Below are 24,339 nucleotides of genomic sequence, written 5' to 3'. Positions count from 1 at the left end.
ACCATGAGCACACTTTGAGTGAATACTGGTAAGTCGGACTTCTCGCTCTCTAAATATGCATTTCTGATTTTTCTCTTGATCTTCATTTTTTCCAAATTCAAGTAATTAATTTTTATGTGCATATTTTTCTGTATATATATGTATATTTGGAAGATGTTGATTTTTTTTTTGTGTGTGTTGGGAATTATGATTCTGTGATGAAGGGTGGATGGTTTGTGAATTGATGTCAATTTAGAGGATTGTAGTTGCAATTTGTATATGTTGTTTTGTTGGAGTTTGAAGTGATTGTTGGGTGTTGTTAAGTGGGAAATAAGAATAATAGAAGTTGCTGGAAAATTTTCTTTCGGTTATGTTGGAATGATGAAATAAATAAACGATGTTGTATTCTTATATGTTGCTGGCTAGGAGTATTTGATGGCTGTTTGAGTCATTTTTTTTATGGGTTTGTTGTGATATTGTGAGGTGGATTATTACGAAACTGTTTGGGTTTTTAGGGGACTATTTGAGCTTTTTTTTTTTTTTTTTTTTTTTTTTTTATGATGGATTTTGAGTAAATAGGGGCTAGTTTGGGTTGCTATTAAATAATTAGTAGCTTATTGGGCTGGTTTATTAAATATTTGGTTTATGTTTTGACTAGGTGGTAATACTATTAGAGTTCAGACCCAAGGCGTAGATAATACACAAAAGTCAGGTAAGCAGGTTTCATATATTAGCTTTGCACAAAAGAAAAGAAATGAGGTTGACTTTGAAAATACGCATATTTGATTTTGAAAAGAAAGCTAAAAACGACATTAGATGTTTGTTCTGCATATGCAAGAAATCTAATAAGAGAAAGTGTTTTCTATTATGATTGGTATAGACATGAGCTAGTTTCTGTGCATTCTATTTCTGAACTGAGAAAGAGCGAATATGAGTCATTTTAAAAAGTTTTTGTTTTGATGAAATGAAGATGTTTTTATTCATGAGATCTAAAAGTTTTGTTGTGAATAAATGAAGATGTTTTGATTCTGATTTTTTAGCATCCCTCCAGTCCTTCTAAAAGTATCGTATAATATCATTCAGCAACGTAGGTCCTCTCCTCTCAAGGTTGAGGTTTTTCTCTCTAGCAGAGTTTTGTCTCTTAAGCTAGTTTTTGGCTGGTTTGAAGAGGAGAGATGGCAGAGGAAATAACAAAACAGTGGGAAGAACTGAGTCTCACGGAGAAGGAGAAGGGGGAGGTAGTACTGGTCCCTGATTCAACAGCAACAAAACAGCTACATAGTAACTACTGTCTGCTGGCTATGATCATAGCTGAAAGGCCGGTAAATAGAGAAGCCTTTAAGACAACTATGGCAAGAGTATGGAGATGCAAAAGCTGGATACAATTCACTGAAGTTGGAAGCAATAAATACTTAGTTGAGTTCCACTTAGAGCAGGATCTACAACAGGTTATACATGGTAGGCCTTGGTCCTTTGATAGGTGGCTGGTCTGCATTCACTTGTATGAAGGGGATAGATCAATCAATGAAGTTCCTTTCATCTTGGAAGAATTTTGGGTTCAAGCATATAACATGCCTTTGGCAAGTATGACTGAAGAGGTAGGCAAAAAGATTGGTGATACGATAGGGAAGACTCTCTCAGTACAAGTTGATGATAGGGGCATAGGATGGGGTAAGTTCCTGAGACTCAAGGTGGAGGTCGACATCTCAAAGGCTCTTCAAAGAGGTCTTTTCTTGTCTTTTGAAGGTAAGAGAACCTGGATCCCTTTTAAATATGAACGTTTGCCATCTTTTTGTTTCAAATGTGGGGTCTTAAAGCATGCACAAAGAGGCTGCCAAGTAATGAAAACAGACAGCAGTAAGCTCCAGTATGGGCCTTGGCTTCGAGCACCAGCAACCAGAGAAGGAGACCTCTCAAGGAAAAGGTATGGCAACTCAAGTCCACCTAGAGAAACAGAGGAGCAACCATGGGGGAGGGAGAGAGAGGTCAGGGAAGACAGTCCAACCAAAAAGCATGACAATACTCCAGGGGGTCAGAATGCTAACCTGCAGGATGGGGACAGCACAGAAACAAAAGGGGCAACTGTGAAAGACCACCTTTTTGTTTATCAGAAGACAGGAAGCAGTCAGGTCCTTTTTAAGGAAACAAACGTGGAGCTAGTTGTGGGCAAGTCAGAACAGTTTTCAAAGGATGCAGGACCTTGTCTGATGCAAGGCCTTGAAGATGCTGCTTTGCCAATCAACAAGGCAGAAACCTCCAGCAAGGACAAGGCCCAACAACCTGTCTTGAACCTCAGTAGCAATGATCTGGTGGCCCAAGTATCCTCTATGGCCACCTTTGTCTCGGACCAAGTCCTAGCCCTGCAGAAATTCAAGAGTCAAGCCACATGGAAAAGGAAAGCAAGGAACAAAGGCAGTGCAGGCCCCTTAACAGAAGTGAACAAGGAAAACATACCAACTGGATCAAAGAGAGAGGCAGGCCTTATAACTAGATCAGCATCTGTTAAGGCCCTCAAGAAACCAAAGATGGAGAAGGAACATGCTATGGAAGCTAGCAAGAATGATATGGTGGTGGCTGGGATCCAGCCCCACCATTTAAGATGAGTTGCTTGAGCTGGAACTGCCGAGGGCTTGGGAACCCTCGGTCAGTTAATAACTTGTGCCACTTGGTGCAAACAAAGTTCCCATCCTTTGTTTTCTTAATGGAAACAAAGAGTAAAAAAGAAAAAATGGAATCAATTAGGCGCTTGATAAAGTATGAGCATAGTTTTGTGGTCAATCCCATAGGGACCAAGGGAGGTCTAGCTTTCTTTTGGAAAGAAGAAGTGGAAGCAGAAGTAATCTCCTCAACAATCTCACACATCTCTCTGGCAATAAAAGATAGGGAAGCAGGAGTCACATGGTTCCTAACGGGTTTCTATGGCAACCCAATTACAGAAAAAAGACATGAGAGTTGGCAATTACTGCAAGCACTGCAACCAGTAGCAGGAGAGGGATGGCTGTGTGTAGGTGACTTCAACGAAATTTTGAGCAATAAGGAGAAGAGGGGAGGCCCTTTGAGACCTCTCAAACAAATGGAGATGTTTAGGGACACAATCACCAAATGTGGCCTTATAGATATGGGTTTTATAGGGAACAAATATACCTGGACCAATGGCAGGCAAGGGGCAGCCTTTACAAAAGAGAGGTTGGATAGGGCTCTTGGAAATGGAGTCTGGTTAGACCTGTACACAGACCCAAGTGTTCACACCCTCCCCTTTCTTACTTCAGATCATAGCCCCATCTTGATCACCATGGAACAGCACCAACACTTTGGAAATAGACACACAAAGCCTTTCAGGTTTGAAGCCTCCTGGACATTGAATCAAGACTGTTTTACAAAGGTGGAAGAAGCATGGAAGTCACCCAGACTGACCAACAACAGTATGAAAAGTATCACAGAAGGTCTGAAAAACTGTCAGCAGAGGCTTACACAATGGAGCAAGAAGACCTTTGGCACATCCAAGAAAGAGACTCAGGCTCAACTAGAACTACTCTCTAAACTACAGGAGGATAATACAGGAAACTTAATTGAGGAAATCAAGCAAGTCCAGAGGGCAGTTGATAACAAGCTAGAGGCTGCAAACATCAAGTGGAAACAAAGGGCAAAGATAAGGTGGCTGAAAGAGGGGGACAGAAACACTAAGTTCTTCCACAAGGCAGCTTCCCAAAGAAGGTCAACAAATAGGATAAAGATTTTGTTAGACAACAATGACAATGTGGTGCACTCGAGAGAAGGTATTAGGGACCTTTTCCAAGGCTATTTCACTAATCTTTTCACCACCTCTAGTCCTAGTCACCAAACAGAATGCCTGGCCTCTTTAGAAGCCCGAGTGACTACCTCCCAAAATGAGTTCCTTACTAGACCTTATTGCATTCAAGAAGTGGAAGAAGCAATGTTCCAAATGAATGGTCTAAGCTCCCCAGGACCAGATGGATTCCCAGCCATTTTCTATCAAAAACACTGGTCAATAGTGGGTCCTCAAGTCTGTGATACAGTTCTGAAAGTGCTCAACTCGAGGGGCAAAATGGAAAGCATCAACAGCACTTTCATTGCACTCATTCCCAAGAAGAAAAAGCCTACTAGAGTGACAGAATTCAGGCCTATTTCCCTCTGTAATGTGCTCTACAAACTCATCTCAAAAATTATTGCAAATAGGCTTAAAAGAATTCTCCCTAACCTCATATCTGAATCTCAATCAGCTTTTGTCCCAAATAGGCTTATATCAGATAACATTATTGTAGCTTTTGAGTCTTTGCATACCATGAAATGTAAAATGACAGGGAAAGAGGGCTATATGGCCTTAAAGTTAGACATGAGCAAAGCATATGATAGAGTGGAGTGGGGATTCCTGAGAGCAGCCTTACTCAAGCTGGGTTTCTGTAACACTTGGGTGGATTTGGTGATGAATTGCATAGAAACAGTCACATACTCCCTGCTTGTCAATGGGGAACCTCAAAAAGCTTTCTCCCCCACTCGAGGAATAAGGCAAGGGGACCCTCTATCCCCTTACCTCTTTATCTTGTGTGCAGAAGTCTTGAGCAATTTGATAAAGAAAGCTGAGGAGAATGAGATCATTCATGGCGTTCCTGTTGCAAGAGGAAAAATGAGGGTATCCCATCTCTTTTTTGCAGATGACAGTCTCATCTTTTGCAAAGCTAATGCCTTGGAGTGGGGAAGAATGATCAGCCTCTTAAGACTCTATGAAAGAGCCTCGGGTCAGCGATTGAATGTGGAGAAAACTTCAATTATTTTTAGTAGAAATACAAGCCTTTCAACCCAGCAATTCATCTTGTCTATAGCAGGAATAAGAACATCTATGCCTTATGAAAGGTATTTGGGATTACCTCCTGTGGTAGGTAGGGACAGATTTAAAACCTTCAAGAATATCTTGGACAATGTCAGGATGAGACTGAACAACCATAGAGTCAAATCACTCTCTCAGGCAGGAAAGGAAATTTTTTTGAAGGCAGTGATTCAAGCCCTCCCAACCTACACAATGAGTGTCTTTAAGCTACCACTTAATCTACTTCAGTCTATAAACAGTGTAATCCACAACTACTGGTGGGGTCAGCAAGAGAAGGAGCAAAGAATACATTGGATCTCATGGAAGAGAATGGGGCAAGCCAAATCTGAAGGTGGTTTGGGTTTCAGGGATCTTGAAGTATTCAACAAAGCCATGCTGTCCAAGAATTGCTGGAGGATACTCCAAGACCCAACATCACTTGCTGCCAGGGTCCTTCAAGCTAAATATTTCCCAAACTCGAGCTTTCAAGTGGCTAAGGTGGGAGCAAAGCCATCCTTTGTATGGAGAAGTCTTCTATCAGCTAGACAGACTATTGAGGCAGGGTCTTTGTGGAGGGTTGGCACAGGAGACAAAGTTAAAATATGGTCAGATAAATGGCTAGTCAAGTCTAAACCAACTATGGTAAGAAGCCCTGTAAAGGTCCTTAATTCTGAAGCCTTAGTAGCTGAACTTATCGACCATTCAACCAAGAGCTGGAAAAGGGACCTGGTGCAAGAAATTTTCGAAGAAGAGGAAGCTTCAGTGATACTCCAAACTCCCATCAGCTCCCTGAATTCAAAGGACAAGCTCATATGGCATGGCACAAAAAATGGCTCTTTCTCAGTGAAGAGTGCATATCACATGGAGAAAGCAAAGGAAATGGAAGGAAGAGGCCAAGCCTCAACCAGTAAATCACTTAAAGAAGTATGGAAAAAGATATGGCAGCTCCATGTCCCTCCCATTGACAAGATGTTTATGTGGAGAGCATGCCAAGAATCCCTCCCTACCCAACTCAACTTATTCAAGAAAAAGATAGTGAAGGTACCCCTATGTCCAATTTGCTCAAGAGAGGAAGAAAGTACTCTACATACCTTGTGGAATTGCGAGGCAGCCAAAGATGTCTGGGGCCAATGCTCGATGAGGCTGCAAAAAAGCTCAAGCTCCCAACTGCCAATGGTGTTATTCTTTGAGAACATGATCAAAGTTCTCAATGATTCAGAGATGCAGGAGTTTGTGATGGTAGCTAGACAGTTATGGCTGAGAAGAAATTCCTTTATCTACAAAAACATATTCCTACCTCCAAACTGTCTACTCAGAGAAACCAGTTTGAAACTACAGCTGCTAAAAGAAGAGAAGGACAAGAATCAGATACAAAAGAAGGGCCAACAGACACAGAATTCAGCTGAGGCGTGGCAGAGTCCACCTGCAAACTGGTTTAAAGTCAATTGGGATGGGGCGGTAGACAAAGCAAAATGCTTGATTGGCATAGGTGTAGTTGTAAGGGATGAGAAAGGTCAGATCATAGCTACAATGAGGCACAAGAAGATGCAGCTCCCCGACCCTCTACTAACAGAATCCTATGGGGCTTTAATAGCTGTTCGTTTTGCCAAGGATCTGGGACTGACACAGATCGAATTGGAGGGTGACTCACTCCTGGTAACAAAGGCACTACAGGAAGAAAATGAAGCATGGAGCAGTACTAGCATGTTTATCTGTGAGACTAGAACATGGCTTAAAACTTTTGCAATGTGGCGTGTTTCTCATGTTAGGAGAAACGGTAACAACATAGCCCATTTGTTAGCAAAAGGTTCTCTTAGCATTTCTGATGACTTTAATGTAACAATGGAGGACATTCCTCAGTGTATTTCTCCTTTAGTTCAATGAAATGAAGTAAGAGTTTCTCAAAAAAAAAGAAGATGTTTTGATTCTAATTCCAAACCTGTGAAATGATATGAAGCAATGTAGTACTTGGTTTTGATATGATGTGGCCTCTAAAAACTTTGGCATGAGATTCTGAATATGTATTCTGATAAAGTCTGATTCTGATGTGTTGTTTTGTTTTTGATATGGCTCTATCGTGGGTATAATAGTGGTATATAGCCCCGCAATTGGTATGGTAGTGGTATACGGCCTCACCATGAGTAGAATGTGGCATAACCCTATTATATGAGTCAAACATGGTATTTGTCAGGATGTGATGCGATGAAATGATATGAATATGATGTTTCAGATTGGATATGCCAAAGGATTTTATTTTTGGGAAAAGTTTATTTTTTAAAAAGTTTTGTTCTGATGTTTTTTAGCAAGATCTATTTCTGGGTGTTATTTTAGCATGATATATTTCATATTGGATATGTACTTTGTTTACTAAGTTGTTGATAACTTACTCGCTTATTTTCACAATATTTTTAAGATGAGTTTGATGGATCAGTTGATGATTAGTGATAATCTTTGGGCAAAATTAGCATGGTCAGTATTTGGGGATAAAAAAGATGTAGGGTGTTATTATTATTTTTTTTTAACTTTCGTAGATGGTTTTAATTATGTTGGATGGTTACAGAGGCTCTTGTGAACCTTATTTCAGCTGTGATGTTTCTTTTTCTTTTGACGTGTGGAAATGTTTGGTCAACTTTATTTGGTTTATTGTGTGGGGATCTGAATTATTATTTTATATTGGAGGTATTTGTTTATCTAATTTGAATTCTTTGGAAGTAAATGTTTGAAATTGGAGAATACTTTAGTCTTATTTAAGTTGATTATAAGGGTATTAGATATAACTTTCCGGTCCTTTGAGAACAGGGTGTTACCAATTTAAAGCTAACCCAACGTCTAAACACACAACTTTTAAATTATTAAATATCACTCAACTCAATATTTCTTTATACTTGGGATCCATAATATTTTTCAACTCAATACCTCTTTACACGTGGGATCTATAACATTTTTTAACTTTCTATAAAAACATCTAAATTCATTTTAACATAGAAATACATCTAAACTCATATTAGGTGGGTTCCACAAAACTTATTCTAACATCTTAACTCATAACTATTCATAAAAAAAAATTTAATTTATCTCAACTCAATTCAACATCTAAACTAGCCTTAAAAGTAGGCCTAACAATAATAATTCTCGAGGATGATTCATTTGATGTGATTTAGTCATTTATCAAAAGAAGATCACGTTAGATTGAAAGATTGCTCCTATAATTAAGTATGCCATAACGAATCTCAATAAATCAGAAGCATGGTTAATTAAAATAATCCATAAAAATATCAACTTTGTTGCGCACAATATTTTAAAATAATCCGCTTCCAATAATATTATTTCCATCGATTGCCACTCGCCTGTTGGTTTCATTTGAAGTTTGGACTTGAGCAGTGCTGCATCTCCCGATGGATGTAACCCAAGGATCTACCGACAAGGTAAAAAAAAGTTTCTATTTTTCCTAATTTGTTTCATTAATTTTTTGGTATTCTTAAATATATTTTTTTAAAAATTTACAATATCATTTAAAAATACTTATTTAATCACTAAATAAAAAAATAAAAAATAAAAATACACTATCGGGATAATACTCGGGACTCATTATCGGGATCCTAAGCATTTCTCTTTAGATTTTAAAAACCCGTGATATAGGTTTGGATATTGAAAAATTTTAAACATAAACCCACACACCACATACCACACTTTTCTTTTCTTTTTTTATTTTACCAAATATTTGATAGATAGATAATAAGTAGAAGAATTTAATTATTTTAAGAAGAATGAACCCAATTTTAAAAAATAAAAAAAATAAAAAATTGCGGTATGTAGTGTGTGGGTTTATGTGTAGCAAAACTCTTGGATATTTAGGAGCTATTTGGATAATATAATAGTTTTAAATGAAAGTTGAAAGTTGAGTAAAATATTATTAAAATATTAATTTTTTAAGATTTGAAAAAATTAAATTGTTTATTATATTTTGTGTAAGAATTTAAAAAAGTTATAATAATGAGATAAAATGAGATATAAAGATTTCTGAATCCAAACAACTTCTTAGAATATCTCAAAATAATATGACAGTAAAATAATTTGAATTGAGATGTTATATTAGATTTTAGAAAATGAGAAAAAAATTAAAAAAAATTATAACATTAAAAAAAAATTGTTTGAATATAATTTCTTATTTTTTTTTTAAATTTGAAAAAGTTGTCTTATTTTTATATTTTGTTTTGAAATTTGAAAAATTTTTAATGAGTTTTGTTTTTGAATAATTATTAGATAAAAAATTAAAAATTAAAAATTAAAATAATATTTTATTTGAGCGGTGTTTAAGAAAAAAATTATGAAAAATTATAAGCACATCTGATCACTGAATCAAGTAAATGAAAAAATATAAAAGAGAAAGTAAAAAGTATTTATATTTAAATAATATGTAAATTTTGATCAAATTTTCGAAAAAGAAATTTGAAATAACATGCACCGAACATTTCCCGCCGCCCACCCCCACCCCCCAAAACCCAAAATACACACCCTCTTCCCTCATACTCCGTGCTGTGCTATCCCAACAGTGAATCCGTATTCCACAGAGGGTAAAAGAAAACCCTGTTTAGATTCAGTGCAGCGCAGGGTGGGTGCAACGTGCAAGACCAAAAATGGCCTCGGAAGAAGCCTGCAACACGGAGACCGAAGATGAGACCATCGCCCTCAAGAAGAAGCGTGCCAACCGGCGCGTGAGCTTCGCCGACGTCGAGATCACCTCCGTCCACATTTTCAACCGCGACGAAGACTTCTCTGAGGACCATCCCGCTACCCCTAACGCTCCTCATTCTGAGCAAGACGTCCTAGGGTTTTTCAGGGACCTCGCCGACGGCGACGAGTCCTCTCCCTGCGACGAGCAGGAGAGCAACTCCTTTTTACGCCCCATCGGCTCTCCCTCTCCCGGAAGCAGCACTGTTGGTTCGGTCTCAGCCACTTCAAATGACGATGGCAAGTTCCCACCTAATTTTCTTTCTTACCCTTCCGTACGGTTCTTAGGAAAACAGAAAAAGAAAATTTCTTAACGCCTACGTTATTTCAATCAGTTTTGCTTCTATTTTACCCTTTTATCTTGTGTTATTGTTCGCAGAAGACAATTTCTTTGGGCCTGTATCAGCGAATTTCATTAGACCCGAAAGGCTCTCCGACTCTGCTGCATCGGATGATATCACCATGGATTCCACCGCGTTTTCCATGCATTTCCGTAGTCTTGCTAGATCAGATTCTGGAGGAGGAGAACTCAAGACCCCAACCACAGCACATCGTCTAATTGCCTTTGAAGACAATGCTACCCCGTCACGGACGGATTTTTCTGCAAGTTTTATGGTCCTGACTAAATCGAAGAAGCTCTCTCTCGATCAAGTAAGCAGTGGCGGTGGTGGAAAAGATTCAAACGAGATGAGTATTGTAGGTGAAAACCCACGTAGTTATGATTACGGGAGGCTATCTCCCAGATTAGATGCACTTCTGGCAGAAGGCAGCAAGGATTTACATGCAGTACCTGTGGACTCAAAGTCATTGATGAGGAATGAGGATGCCCATGATATGGTGTCTCCGATTGGTACAAAGATGAGCGAGGCGAGTGGTGGTTCTTCAGACAGCCCCGCCCGAACTCCCAAGCAATTAATCGGAGTAAGTAAGGGCGATTTTTTTTTAGTTCTTTTGATTTTGACCGAAGTGTCGCCTAGCTGCTTTGGTTCCTTCATATTTGATATTTCGTGTTAAGTACTATTCTCTTGGCAACTCCATAATGATTACCTAGAGTGCATCCACTCAGTTTCGTTGGAGATTGTTTCGGGCGTTGGTATTCTAACTGCCTTATTCTCGTTCAAGTTTCTGCAAAATTCTCTACCCTTTACACTAATGAAGACATCTTATCATGCACTTCAATTATTTCATTTTATTTTTATGTCCTCATAGCATGGTTGCAATTAACTTCTTCCGTGCATGAGTGGTTGTATGGGTTTAATGATGCGACTGATTAAATAATAAAGGCAATGCATTCTTTGTGCTGATAGGAAATGTGCGGTTGTTCTTGTTGAATCTGCTTATATATTATTAAGCATGCTGGTTTCTTTAGTTACTAGTTAATAAACTGTAAAGACTAACAGATACTTCTTTTTTACAGTACGAACCAGCATATTGCCCATTGAGTGAAGGGAGGGTAAAAGGAAATTCTCCTGAACCTCGAAGTAATGACTCTGATATCAACCAGAAACCTGAGCATCTATCTGCATCTTCTTTGGATGGATCCTTATCTTTGTTATCTTCTAAACAGTTGAATTCATTCGTAAGTACTCCTTATTCAGCCAAACATATGGAGGTTATGATTCCTTCCTCAAAACTGCCAGGTTTGTATTCAAGTAATGAAAGCATTAGTCATGGTAACATTCTGTCTTCCATTCAGAAAAGCATTTCCAAGTTTAAAATTCCTGAGCCTTCTCCTTGTTCCTCTAGTCTCAAAGAGGGGATCCATAAATTGAAGTGTAGATTATCAAATTACTCTTCCATGCGTTCTCCCTTTAATGCTGTTATGACTAGAAGTAGCGAAGGTCTTAAATACAGACATGTGGATACCCCCATTACTCATTTAGAGGAGCACTTGTGTACTGCTGATGTGAAGAATGGAGAGGATAAAAACTTGATCAACATAGATGATGGAATTGAGACCTCAAAAAGCATGGGTAAGTCTAACCAAAATGAAGAGATCTTGTGTCTTGCACAACATGAAGAATCTCCGTGTCACACGTCTTTCGGCCTTATTTCTAAGGATAAACCTAAAAAGCTAATGACAGCAGTGGCTTCACCATCTCAGTCCACTCGGTTGGGAGGGAAAGTGGTTCAGAATTTCTTTATGAGTGGAAATCCGATGGAAGGGACATTGGCTACTACTGGAACTGATTCCTCATTAGTGGAGTTCACACTTGATTACAGGAAAGATAGGAAGGTGACTGGTACAGCTGATAAATTTGTTTCATCTTCAGTAATAGGTCAGACCTTGTCAACATCCATGGAATATCAAGGCAGTGTCTCCCCTCAGCTGGGACCACTGGATCAGTACACTAAACTTGTTTCATCCCCAATGAAAAATTTATCACAAGCCTTATCAGCATCTTCAGAATACCAAGGCAGTGTCTCCCCTCAGTTGAAACAGCTGGATCAGTCTAATAAACATGTTGGTTTGGGGCAATATGGAGATTCAACTGAAAATGGTATTGGTGATAACTATTCTAGTCAGGTAGGCGGCAAACTGGATTCCTTGCTTTCTGAAAGTCGAGCAGAGTCTGCCTCACCCTTCTTGAAGACTGACCATGTCAAAGAGTTTACTCAAGTAGAAAGGGTCTTTGACATTATGGATTTTCAGTTTGAACATGCAGATAAGAACCTTCAAGCTGGAGCAGAGCCACAGAAATTATTTTTCCATAGAAGTAAAAATGAACCATCCTTTGAAAAGGTCACTCTTTATAATTACTCGTCCATTTTCAGATATGCCCTTTGGCACACAGATATATTTAGGCTGTAAATTGTCTCTGCATGCAGCTTTTCACGTGGGCTGGTCCTTTGAAGTTTTGGTACTTTAACTCTGACCTTATTAAGCTTCTAGACTGAGATGTACTCAAATTTTACATTTGCATTCCACAGCTGCCTGTACATTAGTCTGGTTAAATCACTTGCCTGTTTTTTAATTGTTAGTGGTGTTATAGTTGCGCCCTTGCCAACACCCCCCCCCCCCCCCCCCCCCCCCCCCCCCCCCCCCAAAACAAATAAATACTTGCAAAATTTGACATTGGGTCTGGTGCTCAGAACCCATCCAAGAAAGATCCAGCCCAGAGTCTTCCCTTGGAAGAGTCGTCTCAGAGCTCCTACAGGAAAAAGTCGACTGCAAGTCCCACCAGCCAAGTGTCAATTCTGAGCCCCTCCAGCCACGACCCATCAAGTGCATCACACAATGACATGATGTCCCCTTTTGTTGGGAAAGTTGCCATATTTCCCAGGTCCAGATTACAAGATATTGATAACTATTCTGGACAGAAAAGAAGAAATGTACAAACCGTTTTTGTGAATGGGGATCATATTGACAAGTTGGCCAGGATTGAAAGAAGTCCAAAAGGTCATAAAAGTTGGGGTTGCGATTTAGAGTTCACAATCGAACATGCTAATGGATCTAACAACGAAGGAGACAAGATTGGAGGTGATACAGCTTGGATGCATTGGGCTGATGTAAGTTTACTTATCTTTTTGTTTGTTGATCAACTGCATTGCATTTTTGCTGACAGCTTGTAGAATTTATAAGCCTCTGGGATTTCTTTGATTTTGGAGTTCATTTTGTCAGATCTTAGTGAAATTCTCAGGGGATGCAAAACAACTGCTTTCAGAGCATATTGATAAACTAAATTTGAAATCGGTACGTTCCCTTCCGTTTTGTGTTCATTATAACATAATTTAGATATAGGATGTGAAATTACCGACAAAAAAAAAAAAAAAAAAAAAAAAGATATAGGATGTGAAATTAGATAACCATGACTGTTGAGTTACATCTAGTTTTGTCCTCTTCTTTCTCTTTTGTCATATATATTTTTTTCTATATATAGATCTGTATGCTGGAAGATATGGTGGTTTGCCTATTGAAGGTTAAAAAATATGAGATGCTTTCTTCCGAAATCAAGTCTCAGGTCTGCTGAAGATACAAACAAACATATTGTATTTTATCATATGACAACTTTACAAGTGCATTGCTTCTTTGTCCACTAAAAAATCTGATCTAGTCAAATAATTTTTCTGCTAACCTTCATCTTGTTTTTGCCCTTTACAGACAAAAGCTGACCACTTCAGTAGCATTATGCATAAAAGGTGGTTTCTCATTAAGACAGTATCATGGATGTAGATGACATCAGTTCTTATATATGTTCAGAAAACTGGTTTAGTGTAACAAGTTTTGACATTGGTGAGTGCATCTGTTGCAGAGCTGCTGAAACAAGATTGTTGCTGCATAAAATTGTATATGAAAAGGCCAAATTACAATTAATGGGTGTGAAGCACAACATATTGCTGGTATTTTGATTTTCTTGTGTGTTTCCTTTCTTTATATATGCATACAGTTTGTCATCTGCTCTCACATTCACATGCAGGAAAAAGGACGGCTATTGAGATCTGGAATTCAGGAGTGTCAAATATTGAAGTTGAAAATCGAAAATATATTTGAATGTGGTGCAGGGGATGCTCAAATTCACAAATGTCTTCCTCAATCTTCAATTGATTCTGAGAGCATACATGAGGTAAATATGTGTCTCTAAATATGTTGATGCATCTTTTCTCAAAAAAACAATATGTTGATGCATCTAGTATGTTTTTCTGTTTGCAAAACTCACTTCAACAATCATGTTTTAGATTTATCTCATTACTAATTTCTAGTCACCAAAATTTGATAGAAATTTAAGGAGGAAAAAACACAAACATAAACAGATCAAAATGTGGCCAAAAAGACATTTTGGTGGTGGCATCAATATCCGGAGTTATTTAATGTGCCTAATTTCTACATTGCTTTTTTTTTTTTTTTTTTTTCTTGATGTGTGTTTTGGCTTGTAAATTTTATGAACTTAAAGCAGCAATACAAGGTGATTTTTTGTAACACCCAGTTCCCCTAGGGTGAAGAACAAAGTCATTTTTTAGAAATCTTGAGGAATTGGTGTGCTACTAACCTTGACTTAAAATTTTTCTTCTTAACTACTACAAGATTGTTGAGTCAGTGCTTGTTGACATAACTCTCTCCCTCTCCCTTGCATGTCCTCCCATCGTCTTTCCATTTTTGATGCTTCTCGCCAGAAATTTTTCTAACCTTTTTATTCTGTTTCTTTTTGTGTTTCCATTTTCTTTCCATTTTTTCTTTCCCATTTTGTATTTTTGAGAGAGGGTGTGTCTGTCTGTTGAGCCCTAAGTGTGAGGTGGTGCAACTTTAACATTGACGGCTTCGTTGGTTGTGTCATCGAGAGAGATAGAGTCGACGGTGGCTGGCAACTCTTCTAGGAGTACTCTAGCGTCAAGATCTTCTCCTGTGACAGAGGAGAGAAGGCTTTGTTCTCCATGTCGTTGGAAATCAGTCCAGCTCCATCGTCATCTTGTAGAGAACTTGCCGATCAAAAACTCTTGAGCCACTTAGCATTGGGCTCCGTTTTACCGATAAACCACGCGGATCCTTCTTCAGTCATGTTCCTCTCGGTTTTCCACAATTGTTCTTTAGATCTACTTCAAATTTGCAACATAGGCTCGTGCTCGCATATTTTGCATAAACATTCGAGAGGAATGAAGCTTGGAAAGCCTCTGCATCTGAAATTGAAGGTTTGAGATTAATATGGGTCAATTGATTTGCTTTTCTGTGGAATGAAGGCGTTTGAGATTTCACCAAAAGCATGGAGGTTCTCAATAAAAATTTTGGAGAGGAGTAGAAAGGTTTGGAGGTTTGTAACTATGGGTCATAGTGGTATAGGGTGGATGGTGGCTACGGTGGAAGCAGTGTCACAGGCAAAGAGAAATTCAGAATTTGCAAAACATTTGCGAGAAGGAAACAGAGCCTTCGTGGCTCAATGATGCTCCAACATGCATGGTAGGTATCTAATTGTTACCAAATATGGTTGAGGAGGCCGGCAAAGTGATGTAGTCCTTCTCCAGAAGGGTATAAAGGTTTGGGTTGGGAGAAGTTTGCTGTCGAAGTATGAAGAGTCGTTGCTTTATTTTTCTACATTCATGTTGAGGGTCAAGGAAGGAAAGCCAAAAGAGGACATCTGGTCAGGAGAACATCAACTTGGAGTTGAAACAAAAAGACCCAAGCACAACCACGGTGGAGAGGCGATCATATGCGGCAATTCTAAAGATAGGTCATGCTTTGGTGACTCGATTTGATACCAGGGGCAAGAAGGGGAACTATGAAAGTGGTTGGTAGATCACACAAGCTTAGAACCAGCAAAAGGAGTCTAACTCCTCTGAAAAAGCAATGTATGGCAGTATGGTTGTAAAAGAGATACAGGGTACATTAAGGCTCAGTTTGGATTGAGAAACACTCAATCTATCTCATCTCATCATTATAACTTCTATAAATTTTCATATAAAATACAGTAAACAATTTAATTTTTTCAAATGTCAAAACAGTAATAATATTAAAAAATAATATTTTAATAATATTTTATTCAGCTTTCATTTCAACTCATCTCATTTTAACTCACTATCCAAACCTAACTTAAAGGAGATGAAACCCCAGCTTGTCAAGTTGAAGACAATGGTCGCTTTCTTGTCTACAAAAATAGACATGCTTTCAGTTGGAGGCAACAAGGTTCTAAGAACGTGCCCGAATCCTTTGAAATCTAATAAAGGAAAATGAAAAATTGGTTTCAGCCCAGTCCCTATGACTAGATCCAAGAGAGTGGCAGATCTAAAGGAAAATGGGTCATTTGAAGTGGGTTCTACGTTGGGTATTGGTGTAGAGATTTTTGTAATGGAGCGCCCTTCGCCACAGGTGACATAGGAAAGGTTGATAGGCAGTGTTACACCCTTGGTCAATGTTCTCCCCGAAGAAACTATGGCACCCACATTGGAGCTAAAGGAAATGCCGAGGTCTAAGGGCGATGTAGGGCTTGTCAAAGCTGCACAAAAAGGGTCTACTAGAGGTGAAGGAACTTGATGTACTGTCGAGACTTGCCTCCAACCCAAAACCTCCAATGGAGACCATGACAAAAAGAACCAATAGAGCTGTTGAGGAGGTACAGGATTTGAATACAGGAGATGATGGGGGGCTGAATATGGGTTTGTTGTTGGTGCTTTGCGAGGTTGAATGTTTAGGGCTTGGTGTACATTTGGAAGCTGTGTCTAGGAAAGATGTTGTCCCCCTGTTATCTCTTCCTCCTATAAACAACATAGCTGGATCATCATCGGATTAGGTTTTGCAAAAGGTTAATAAGATACTGCAGTGTGTGGGGATTACATGTGAAGGATTTGACGACCAATTCACAGCACTACAACAAAAGGTTAAATGAGGCAAGTCACTCGCTTGAAACAAAATCAATATTTAAGAAGAGCAAAGAGTTAAAATGTCTTACTTGGGCAATCAACTATGACTCAAAGGGAGGTAGTACAAGTTGAGGGGGGGCATAAAGCCTTCCTCCGTCCTTGTAGGACCATTCGGGTGGTGTATTAGGCCTCGCTTAGTTATGCAGTTCAGATAAGATGAGATGTTTTAGATAGTAATGAGATTTTTGAGTTAAGATGAAATGAAATAGTTTATAAAAAAAAAAAAAAAAGTGTTTGTATAGTCAGATGAGATGAGATAGCTTTTACTTTTTGGGATTTGATAAAGGTGTGAGTCCCATAGTTTGGAGAGCACCCTTTCACTTGAGATTTTGCACTGTTTATTTACTATTTTCCACTATTCCTTGTCAATTTTACACTTTTTTTTTTAGTGAATGCTTTCAAAACTTAGAGATGAAATATGGATGCTAAAATGCCAATTGGTTAGCTAGATGATTTCATCCCGTATAGCTCCATATGAGATAAAAGTATCTCATCTAGCTAACCAAACTGGGCCTTAGTCTTGTGGGAAACAAAGGGTTGAGGTAGTTACAGTGACTTGCTTTGTTTCGGGGAGGCGTGTTTTGTCCCATTAGGGCTTGGTGTATATTGGATAGGTTTCTAATTTCTCTCTTGGGCAATGTTCATTAGGGGCTCTATTATAGGATATGTGTTTTCTCTTGTATAAATTTGGTTATGCCTATTGATATTAATACATTTTTACCTATAAAGAAAATTTCTTCTTAACCAACCCATGTACCACCCAAGTGATAGGGCGAACTTGTGTAGATGTGTCCCATGTCCCCCATCATTAAAAAAAAATAATAATAATTCTTCTAAACTAAGCGCCAGACACAAAAGATCCCATATATAAATACGTATAGTTAATATTTATTGTATACTTAAAATCCAAAAAAGTCTATGGAAGCACTTATTAAAATTAATAAAATCTCATGTGCTTGTCAAAATAACTTATTAAACTAGAAATCATAAACTAATTGTGTCACGAACTGTCTAGGCTTCTGTCTCGCCTCCTCGGGCCAAGTCTTGATCTGTATTTCCATCCTCATAAAGATCCTCACCTAGGGTGGTTAAAACATTAAAATATATAAAAATGAGTCAAACACTTGATAAGCACACATCATACAGTAAACATTATAAAAATACAAGGGTTCTTGGAAAATATGCATACTCATAGTTACAAACGTATATAACATTAACCTTATCTGTGTATGAAATGCATTAACTTGTCTTTTACTTGTCATAGACCGGTACTCATTGTTGACTCGTGTGAGTTAGGGTTAGTGAATCTAAGTAGATTCTGATTTTGCTTGTGGCCGTAGATTGTGAAATCCATACACAAGGAAGACATGTTGTTTAATGCATAAGTCTTCACATAAAATCATGGACTTTCATAAAATATCTTGATGCATGACATGCATGTCATGTAACTAACATGAAACTTATGTAAAAAATCACTGCATTTATAAATTTATCATGACTTCGGTACATAAAAAGGGGCTTCCAATGAAGGGTGTACGTACATAATATTTTTAATAAAAACATGTTTACCGAACAAAGGTGTAAGGGTATAATCATGCTACTTAACTCATAGCGTTAATCCAATATTTTCGGCAGGTAATCGATCACCTATAGAATTAGGCATGTAACTTACGTCAATTTATAATTAAACAGACATCATAATTAAAACCCTAAATGCATTAAATAACCTATATTTCCATAAGAGTAATGCTATACACCACAGTTTCATTCTATTAAATAAGATGTGGTTCATTTATTACCATTGGATGATAAAAAAAAAATGCAATAAATGATCATTCAATAGTGATAAATGTGTCACATCATACTTAGTGGGATGAAAGTGAGATTGTAGTATGGTGTATAGAATTTTTCTTTCCATAAACCTAAAATCCTCGAAATCCTAAAATTAGTCTAACCTTTCATGGGCCCAAACTCTCGCAAATCGATATTCCCCATAAAACATAAGTCCAAGTCCATGTTGACATGCGTATAAACGCCACATATTTACTTTACAGTCCGTAACCCATGCATGCTCATATTAATCTTATACATACTAACTATAAGTTACGATGGAAGCTAGCTAAGGGTGAACCGATGAGAGCTTGTGAGCTACAGTGGTGCTCGAGCGTGGTTGGACTTAACTTAAGTGGATCATGCAGCGTCCTAGCGTCCTCTGTGGTGGCTTCGTGTTCCAGCTAAAAGAGTGAGAGGTACTGTGTGAAAAAGGGTGATTGAGCTTATAGTGATTCTTGTGAGAGAGAAAATTGAGAGGTAGAGAGAGAACCAAGTGCTCGTTTTCGCCTTATAAAACAGGGGCTTAGATTGGTGGTTGTTGCTAGCGTGGAAGGTGGCTGTGGGAGGAGCTTTGCATTTGGTTGTGGCTATGAGGAGGCTAGGTACTTCGACAAGATACTAGGTAGTGAGGGATGGTTCTTGGTGGCAGGATGTCGCTTGCAGTGGTTTGCTTCGTCAAGGTGGTGGAGCTCCCATCGTCGATAGCGGAAGTGCAGTGGCTGCTTTTAGGTGCTCTTTTTGGGTGGCTAAAAAAGGAGCCTTTTGTTGGTTGCGGCCACTTGGTTTTTCTATTCGACGAAGGGGTGAAGGGGGTGCTTCACGGCTGGTTGTGCGACGAAGGGACACACGTGTAGTGGTTTGCGGCTTGGGTTGGCATGGAGGAGCATCATGCTGTGGAGGCACCAAGCTAGTCGAGGGTGTTGCCATGACAGGGAACAGGATCTTGGGAGAGGAATCGAGGTTTGGGATTAGAGGGGTGCAACGGCTCGGTAGAAAGGAAAGGAAGTATTTGCAGCAACCCTAATTTGTGGCGAGGAAGATGGACATACGTGCATGGATCTATGAATTTATAGAAGGTAGTCAGGTTCTGGATCTTGAAGACAGGTTGGGTCAAGGTCATGGGTCCTAGAGTTTTACTTCAAGTGTTGGCTCATTTTATAGGTCTAATTAGATTTTAGGGCTTGCCTATAATTTTTACAGGCTGTCACTTAGCAACTCTAATGAGCTGATATTTAATTCCCAAACGAGTCCAACTCGTCCGATAAATATTTTTGTGCTTATAAAATAGTTCTTGGGCTTAATACCAATTAAGTGGGGGCCCGCTTGGTCCATATATATTAAATGGGCTTTAATTCAATCATTAAGCTCAATAAAAATTCCATAATCCATTTAAATAAATTTTGGGCCCATGACCTATTCAAAATCATCCAATAAATCTCGATTGGGCTTTCCAAAAATATTAGCATATTAATATCATTCCAAAATCATCCACTAAACCCTTAATGGGCCTTAAAATATACATTTGGGCTCTCGGGCCAAATTAAAATTCCCAGCTAACCTAAAAAATTATAGCTTGTGGGCTTACCCAAAATAATTCATTTAACTTAATTTAGGCCCAATAAAATTATCCATACTACATCCCTAATAATATTTGAATCGTGTCGTTATATTTTTTCAGATTCTTAATAATGTACATGTACTGCACCAGGTTTCTTATGACAAAGTGACCACAATGAAGCAGAAATCTGAATTTTTAGATAGAAAAATAGAGAGCTTGGTCAAATTCTTTCACTCAATTTGCAAGATGAAAGGAGAACCAAGCTGTGCCAACACTATTGCATTAGTTCATGATCAGCTGAAAAATAGAATGTGTTGCAGCTATATACGCCAAGATTTGCAGGTCTTTATACTCTTGCTGAAATTCTTATCAATGCATAGAATAAAGTGCCTTATGCCACTGTGGGACATATCCTTTCTGTTACTTTTGTCAGCTATGGGAAGTTGGTGGTTTTGAGAGTGGGAATGGTCGTTATAGCATTCTCCTCAACTATAAGGGCTACATCAACCAAAGGTTTCTTTTTTCTTGGGTTCCTTTATTTATTTACTCAGAGCTAAAAGTGCTTTGTCAAGTTGATAAGAGATGTCTTTTTTTTAATATATACAGATTCACAGTAAATGCTGGTCCAATATCAAGCGTAATCGTCACAAGCAAATTGAGTGATACCAACATCTTAAAGGTATGAGCAAGGAATTCTTTGTTTTTATTTATTTATTTATTTTTAACCTCGTGTTTCTTGTTAACTAGAACTTTCCAAACATTGATGCTTGCACTGGATTTGCATTTGTGCTAAATGCTGAGACTACTAGGAAGTATGTTGGATCAAGATGTTTGGCACAAGAGACACAGGTATGCTACTCATTAGCTTTATATAATCTTTGCTAGGCCATTTTCCTTAAATTTTTTCTCCTTTCTTTTCCAACCCTAAAATCAATGATTTAAATACAATAAAGAACTTGGTCTTGGTGGTATGCTCCCTCCAAGTCTAAAGTTTGAATTCTCTTTGGTGCAAACAATTTCTAGGGGCCATTAAACTTGGGGAAACTTCCCCTTGAATTACCTGAGGTGCACTTGCGGAAAATTCCTTGCCGAGGGCCTGTGCACCATTGGGATTAGATTTTGTTCTCGGACACCAGGTGCCAATAAAAGAAAAAGGACATCACCTGCAACAAGGAAAACGTTTGCAAACATTAGAACCTTGCAGTTATTTGTTTTTTAAATGGGTGATAGAATCCGTTTGATATAGCAAGCTACAATTTTTGTTGTATCAGAATATATTGTCTACTGTATTATAGGTTGTTGCTTTCACTTTTGTATGTTATATGCAGATCTCCAGTATACTTCTATGCAATCTGCTTGATGTGGTTGAGGAAGTTCAGTTAACCCAGATAGAGGTCACAAATCTGATCCATACATGTTTTCATTCTCCATCTGGTAATTTCTTCCCCCACAGGGCCGTGTTTTTTCCCTTTTGTGCTTCTACGTTTCACGTTTATGACTTTCAATCCATTAATATTCATCCAAATTGGTTGATCAAAAGTCAGCAACCCAAAGGAGAGGTTAACTAGAAGTTAATATCTAATTATATAATCTAGCATGCATGTTGATGTTGATATTGATGAATGCACCTTTATCAGCCCAACTATGAGTGGAGTCGAAAATCTTATGACAGAAACTTAAAAATTATGTATTTGGGCTGATAAAGGTGTAGTATCATTTGTCCAATTCAAGTTTGGAGGTCTCATTTGTTGGCTCTTATGATCTCTCTCTCTCTCTCTCTCTCTCTCTCTCTCTCTCTCTCTCTCTCTCTCTCTCTCTCTCTCTCTCCACTGATGGGTTTTCCCAAATGTCCCAAATGCTTCCTATCAGTAAAATCTCTTATTCTCTTATCCCTCCTATGCAATCACATTTTTTGTTTTTGGGTACTGGTATCAAGCATGTGTTTTTCCTCACGATTAGTGATCAATTCTTAGTTTGTTGCATTGTTGGCGATGGGGGAGATTTCATTACTAAGAATAACCATGAGAAGTAAGGGCATAGCTAGAACAATATCCTTCAGCTAGTTGTTAGCCAACATGGAAGATGTGTTTAAGGCAAAGAGGTTACCAAATTTTTTGACAAAGTTTCGTGTTAGCAACAACATATATGGTGCAAAGATGCTCCAACTTTCATGGAAGATATTTGGATATTTGGCTATTTTGGAAAATGTTAGTAATTCTAGATGGGAGATATGAGAAGCGGTGGAGTAGCCTTGCCAAAGAACTCAGAGAAGCTTATGGTGAAATTCAAGGCATGACGGTGGAAAATTCTATGTAGTGGTTCTCAAGAGAATTGCCTTGGTGTAGTTGTGCAGGTAACCAATAGAAGAGACGGGCAATTCAAGTAACGTTGGTAGAGGAGTTTTTAAAGTTTCATTTGGGAATGTTATGCAAGAGGGGCTTACAATGGGTCGGTTTGACTTGTTTAAAAACTGAATTGGGATTTGTTGAAATGTTTAGAATCTGTATAATGTAACTTCTAATTGGCCCTCTGGGTTGGAGGGCTTTTAGGTTGGGTTGGGTTGCATTATGTAGTCATACATTTTCTATAGCAACCCTAGTTTAGTAGACCCATTATTCATGTTCGATCACTGCATAAAAATGAAGTTGTCCTCTATAGAGGTGTAACCGGTCCGGTTTTGGATAAAATTTAGGACTGAACCGGAATGAATCGGTTTTGCATTTTCAAAAACCGATTCCGCACCAGTTACCCATCTAAACCGGTTCTTCCAGTTTTATCGGTTTCGGTTCGGTTCAGTTCACTTTTTCGGTTTTAATATACTACATTATATATTATATAATATAGTATATTATAATATCTAGTGATATAGTATCGGTATAACTATTAATATGCATTATATAATATTGGTATAACTATTAATACAATAAACTATAGTGATATAAGATTTTAAAATTTAATATTATATTAATTAATAATTTATCATATAATACAAAACTATTTTATATTTAAGTATATATTATATATAAAATTTATATACAATATAAACAAATTAAAATATATATATGAACCAGGTTGGTTTTAGAAAAAGAAAAATCGGAACCAGACTGGCTTAAACCGGGTTTAAGAAAAATAAAACCGGTACCGGACCGTACTAAACTCAGTACCTAACCAAACCCACCGGTTCGATCCTGTCCAGTTTATCGGTTCACCATTTTATTTTTCACCCCTAGTCCTCTATGCCAAATGCACCATGCACACCACTTGTGATAGAAAGACTTGTTGGGCAGCAAAGAAAATCTAGCCACCATGCCTGCTAAAAAAAACTTGGAGACAAGGGCCACCCAAATTGTAGAGGCCAAGCCATTCAATGGAGAGAAACTAGCTCATCACAAAGGGGAGAAATTCCCACCTACGATGGTGACACTATTAGGGATATTCAGTAAATGTTGGCAACCCCAAAACCAATGCTTCTCAAGATTGACATCCAAAGTGCTTGTTTTCTAGTTTAATTCTATAGGAATTGGGGAGGCTAAGTGGATGTAAAGGGAGTTTGAAGAGATTGAAGTCTTTGAAGTGTTGAAGGTTGTGCATGACGACAAGGGTCCGTGACCTGATAGGTTCTCTCATTGGCTTTTTTTAGGCTTTGGTGGGGGTCCTCAAAGTTGATTTGATGTATGTATTTGTGGAATTCCATTATTGGGGAGAGCTTGAAAGGGCGTCAATGCTACCTTCATTGCTCTTATCCCTAAAAAGCATAGGCAATGGAAATCAAGGCTTTTCCCTTATTAGCCCAGTTGGAGATGTGTATAAAATTATCTCTAGAGTCCTTGTTAACAAGATGAACATAACTCTGGAAAGGTCACATCTAGAACTCAAAAATGCCTACATTAGGGTGAGGCTGCGGCAAATCCTGTACCCAGTTCTCATCGTCAATGAGTGCCTTGATAATATACTCCATTTAGCTTGATAGTATGCAAGCTGGATTTAGAGAAAACTTGCAATCATTTGGGAGTATTGTTGTATTTATTATGGAGATACGGTGCGGGGGGATTTCTGTCTTTTAGGT

The 24,339-nt window shown here is 38.3% G+C and overlaps 1 protein-coding gene across 8 annotated transcripts in view; it reads left to right on the top strand.

Moving 5' to 3' along the window:
* Window positions 1-9,295: 9,295 nt before the first annotated feature.
* The window catches only part of LOC122305519, a 32,321-nt gene continuing 17,277 nt past the window's right edge, over window positions 9,296-24,339 (top strand). For 6 of the 8 annotated variants that reach the window (XM_043118108.1, XM_043118115.1, XM_043118110.1 and 3 more), the window contains exons 1-14: window positions 9,296-9,775; window positions 9,915-10,456; window positions 10,953-12,278; window positions 12,629-13,045; window positions 13,158-13,229; window positions 13,417-13,497; window positions 13,638-13,675; window positions 13,789-13,876; window positions 13,954-14,100; window positions 20,424-20,615; window positions 20,707-20,786; window positions 20,880-20,952; window positions 21,021-21,122; window positions 21,602-21,707. In XM_043118108.1, coding sequence (XP_042974042.1) covers window positions 9,442-9,775; window positions 9,915-10,456; window positions 10,953-12,278; window positions 12,629-13,045; window positions 13,158-13,229; window positions 13,417-13,497; window positions 13,638-13,675; window positions 13,789-13,876; window positions 13,954-14,100; window positions 20,424-20,615; window positions 20,707-20,786; window positions 20,880-20,952; window positions 21,021-21,122; window positions 21,602-21,707 — 3,598 coding nt within the window. In that variant the 5' untranslated portion in view covers window positions 9,296-9,441. The remainder of the gene's footprint in view (window positions 9,776-9,914; window positions 10,457-10,952; window positions 12,279-12,628; window positions 13,046-13,157; window positions 13,230-13,416; window positions 13,498-13,637; window positions 13,676-13,788; window positions 13,877-13,953; window positions 14,101-20,423; window positions 20,616-20,706; window positions 20,787-20,879; window positions 20,953-21,020; window positions 21,123-21,601; window positions 21,708-24,339) is intronic. The other 2 variants (XM_043118109.1, XM_043118111.1) reach the window with 2 other exon arrangements.

The sequence above is a fragment of the Carya illinoinensis genome, chromosome 3 (assembly GCF_018687715.1).
Source record: "Carya illinoinensis cultivar Pawnee chromosome 3, C.illinoinensisPawnee_v1, whole genome shotgun sequence".
Classification (NCBI taxonomy): domain Eukaryota; kingdom Viridiplantae; phylum Streptophyta; class Magnoliopsida; order Fagales; family Juglandaceae; genus Carya; species Carya illinoinensis.
This window is presented reverse-complemented; position numbering and strand designations above follow the sequence as displayed.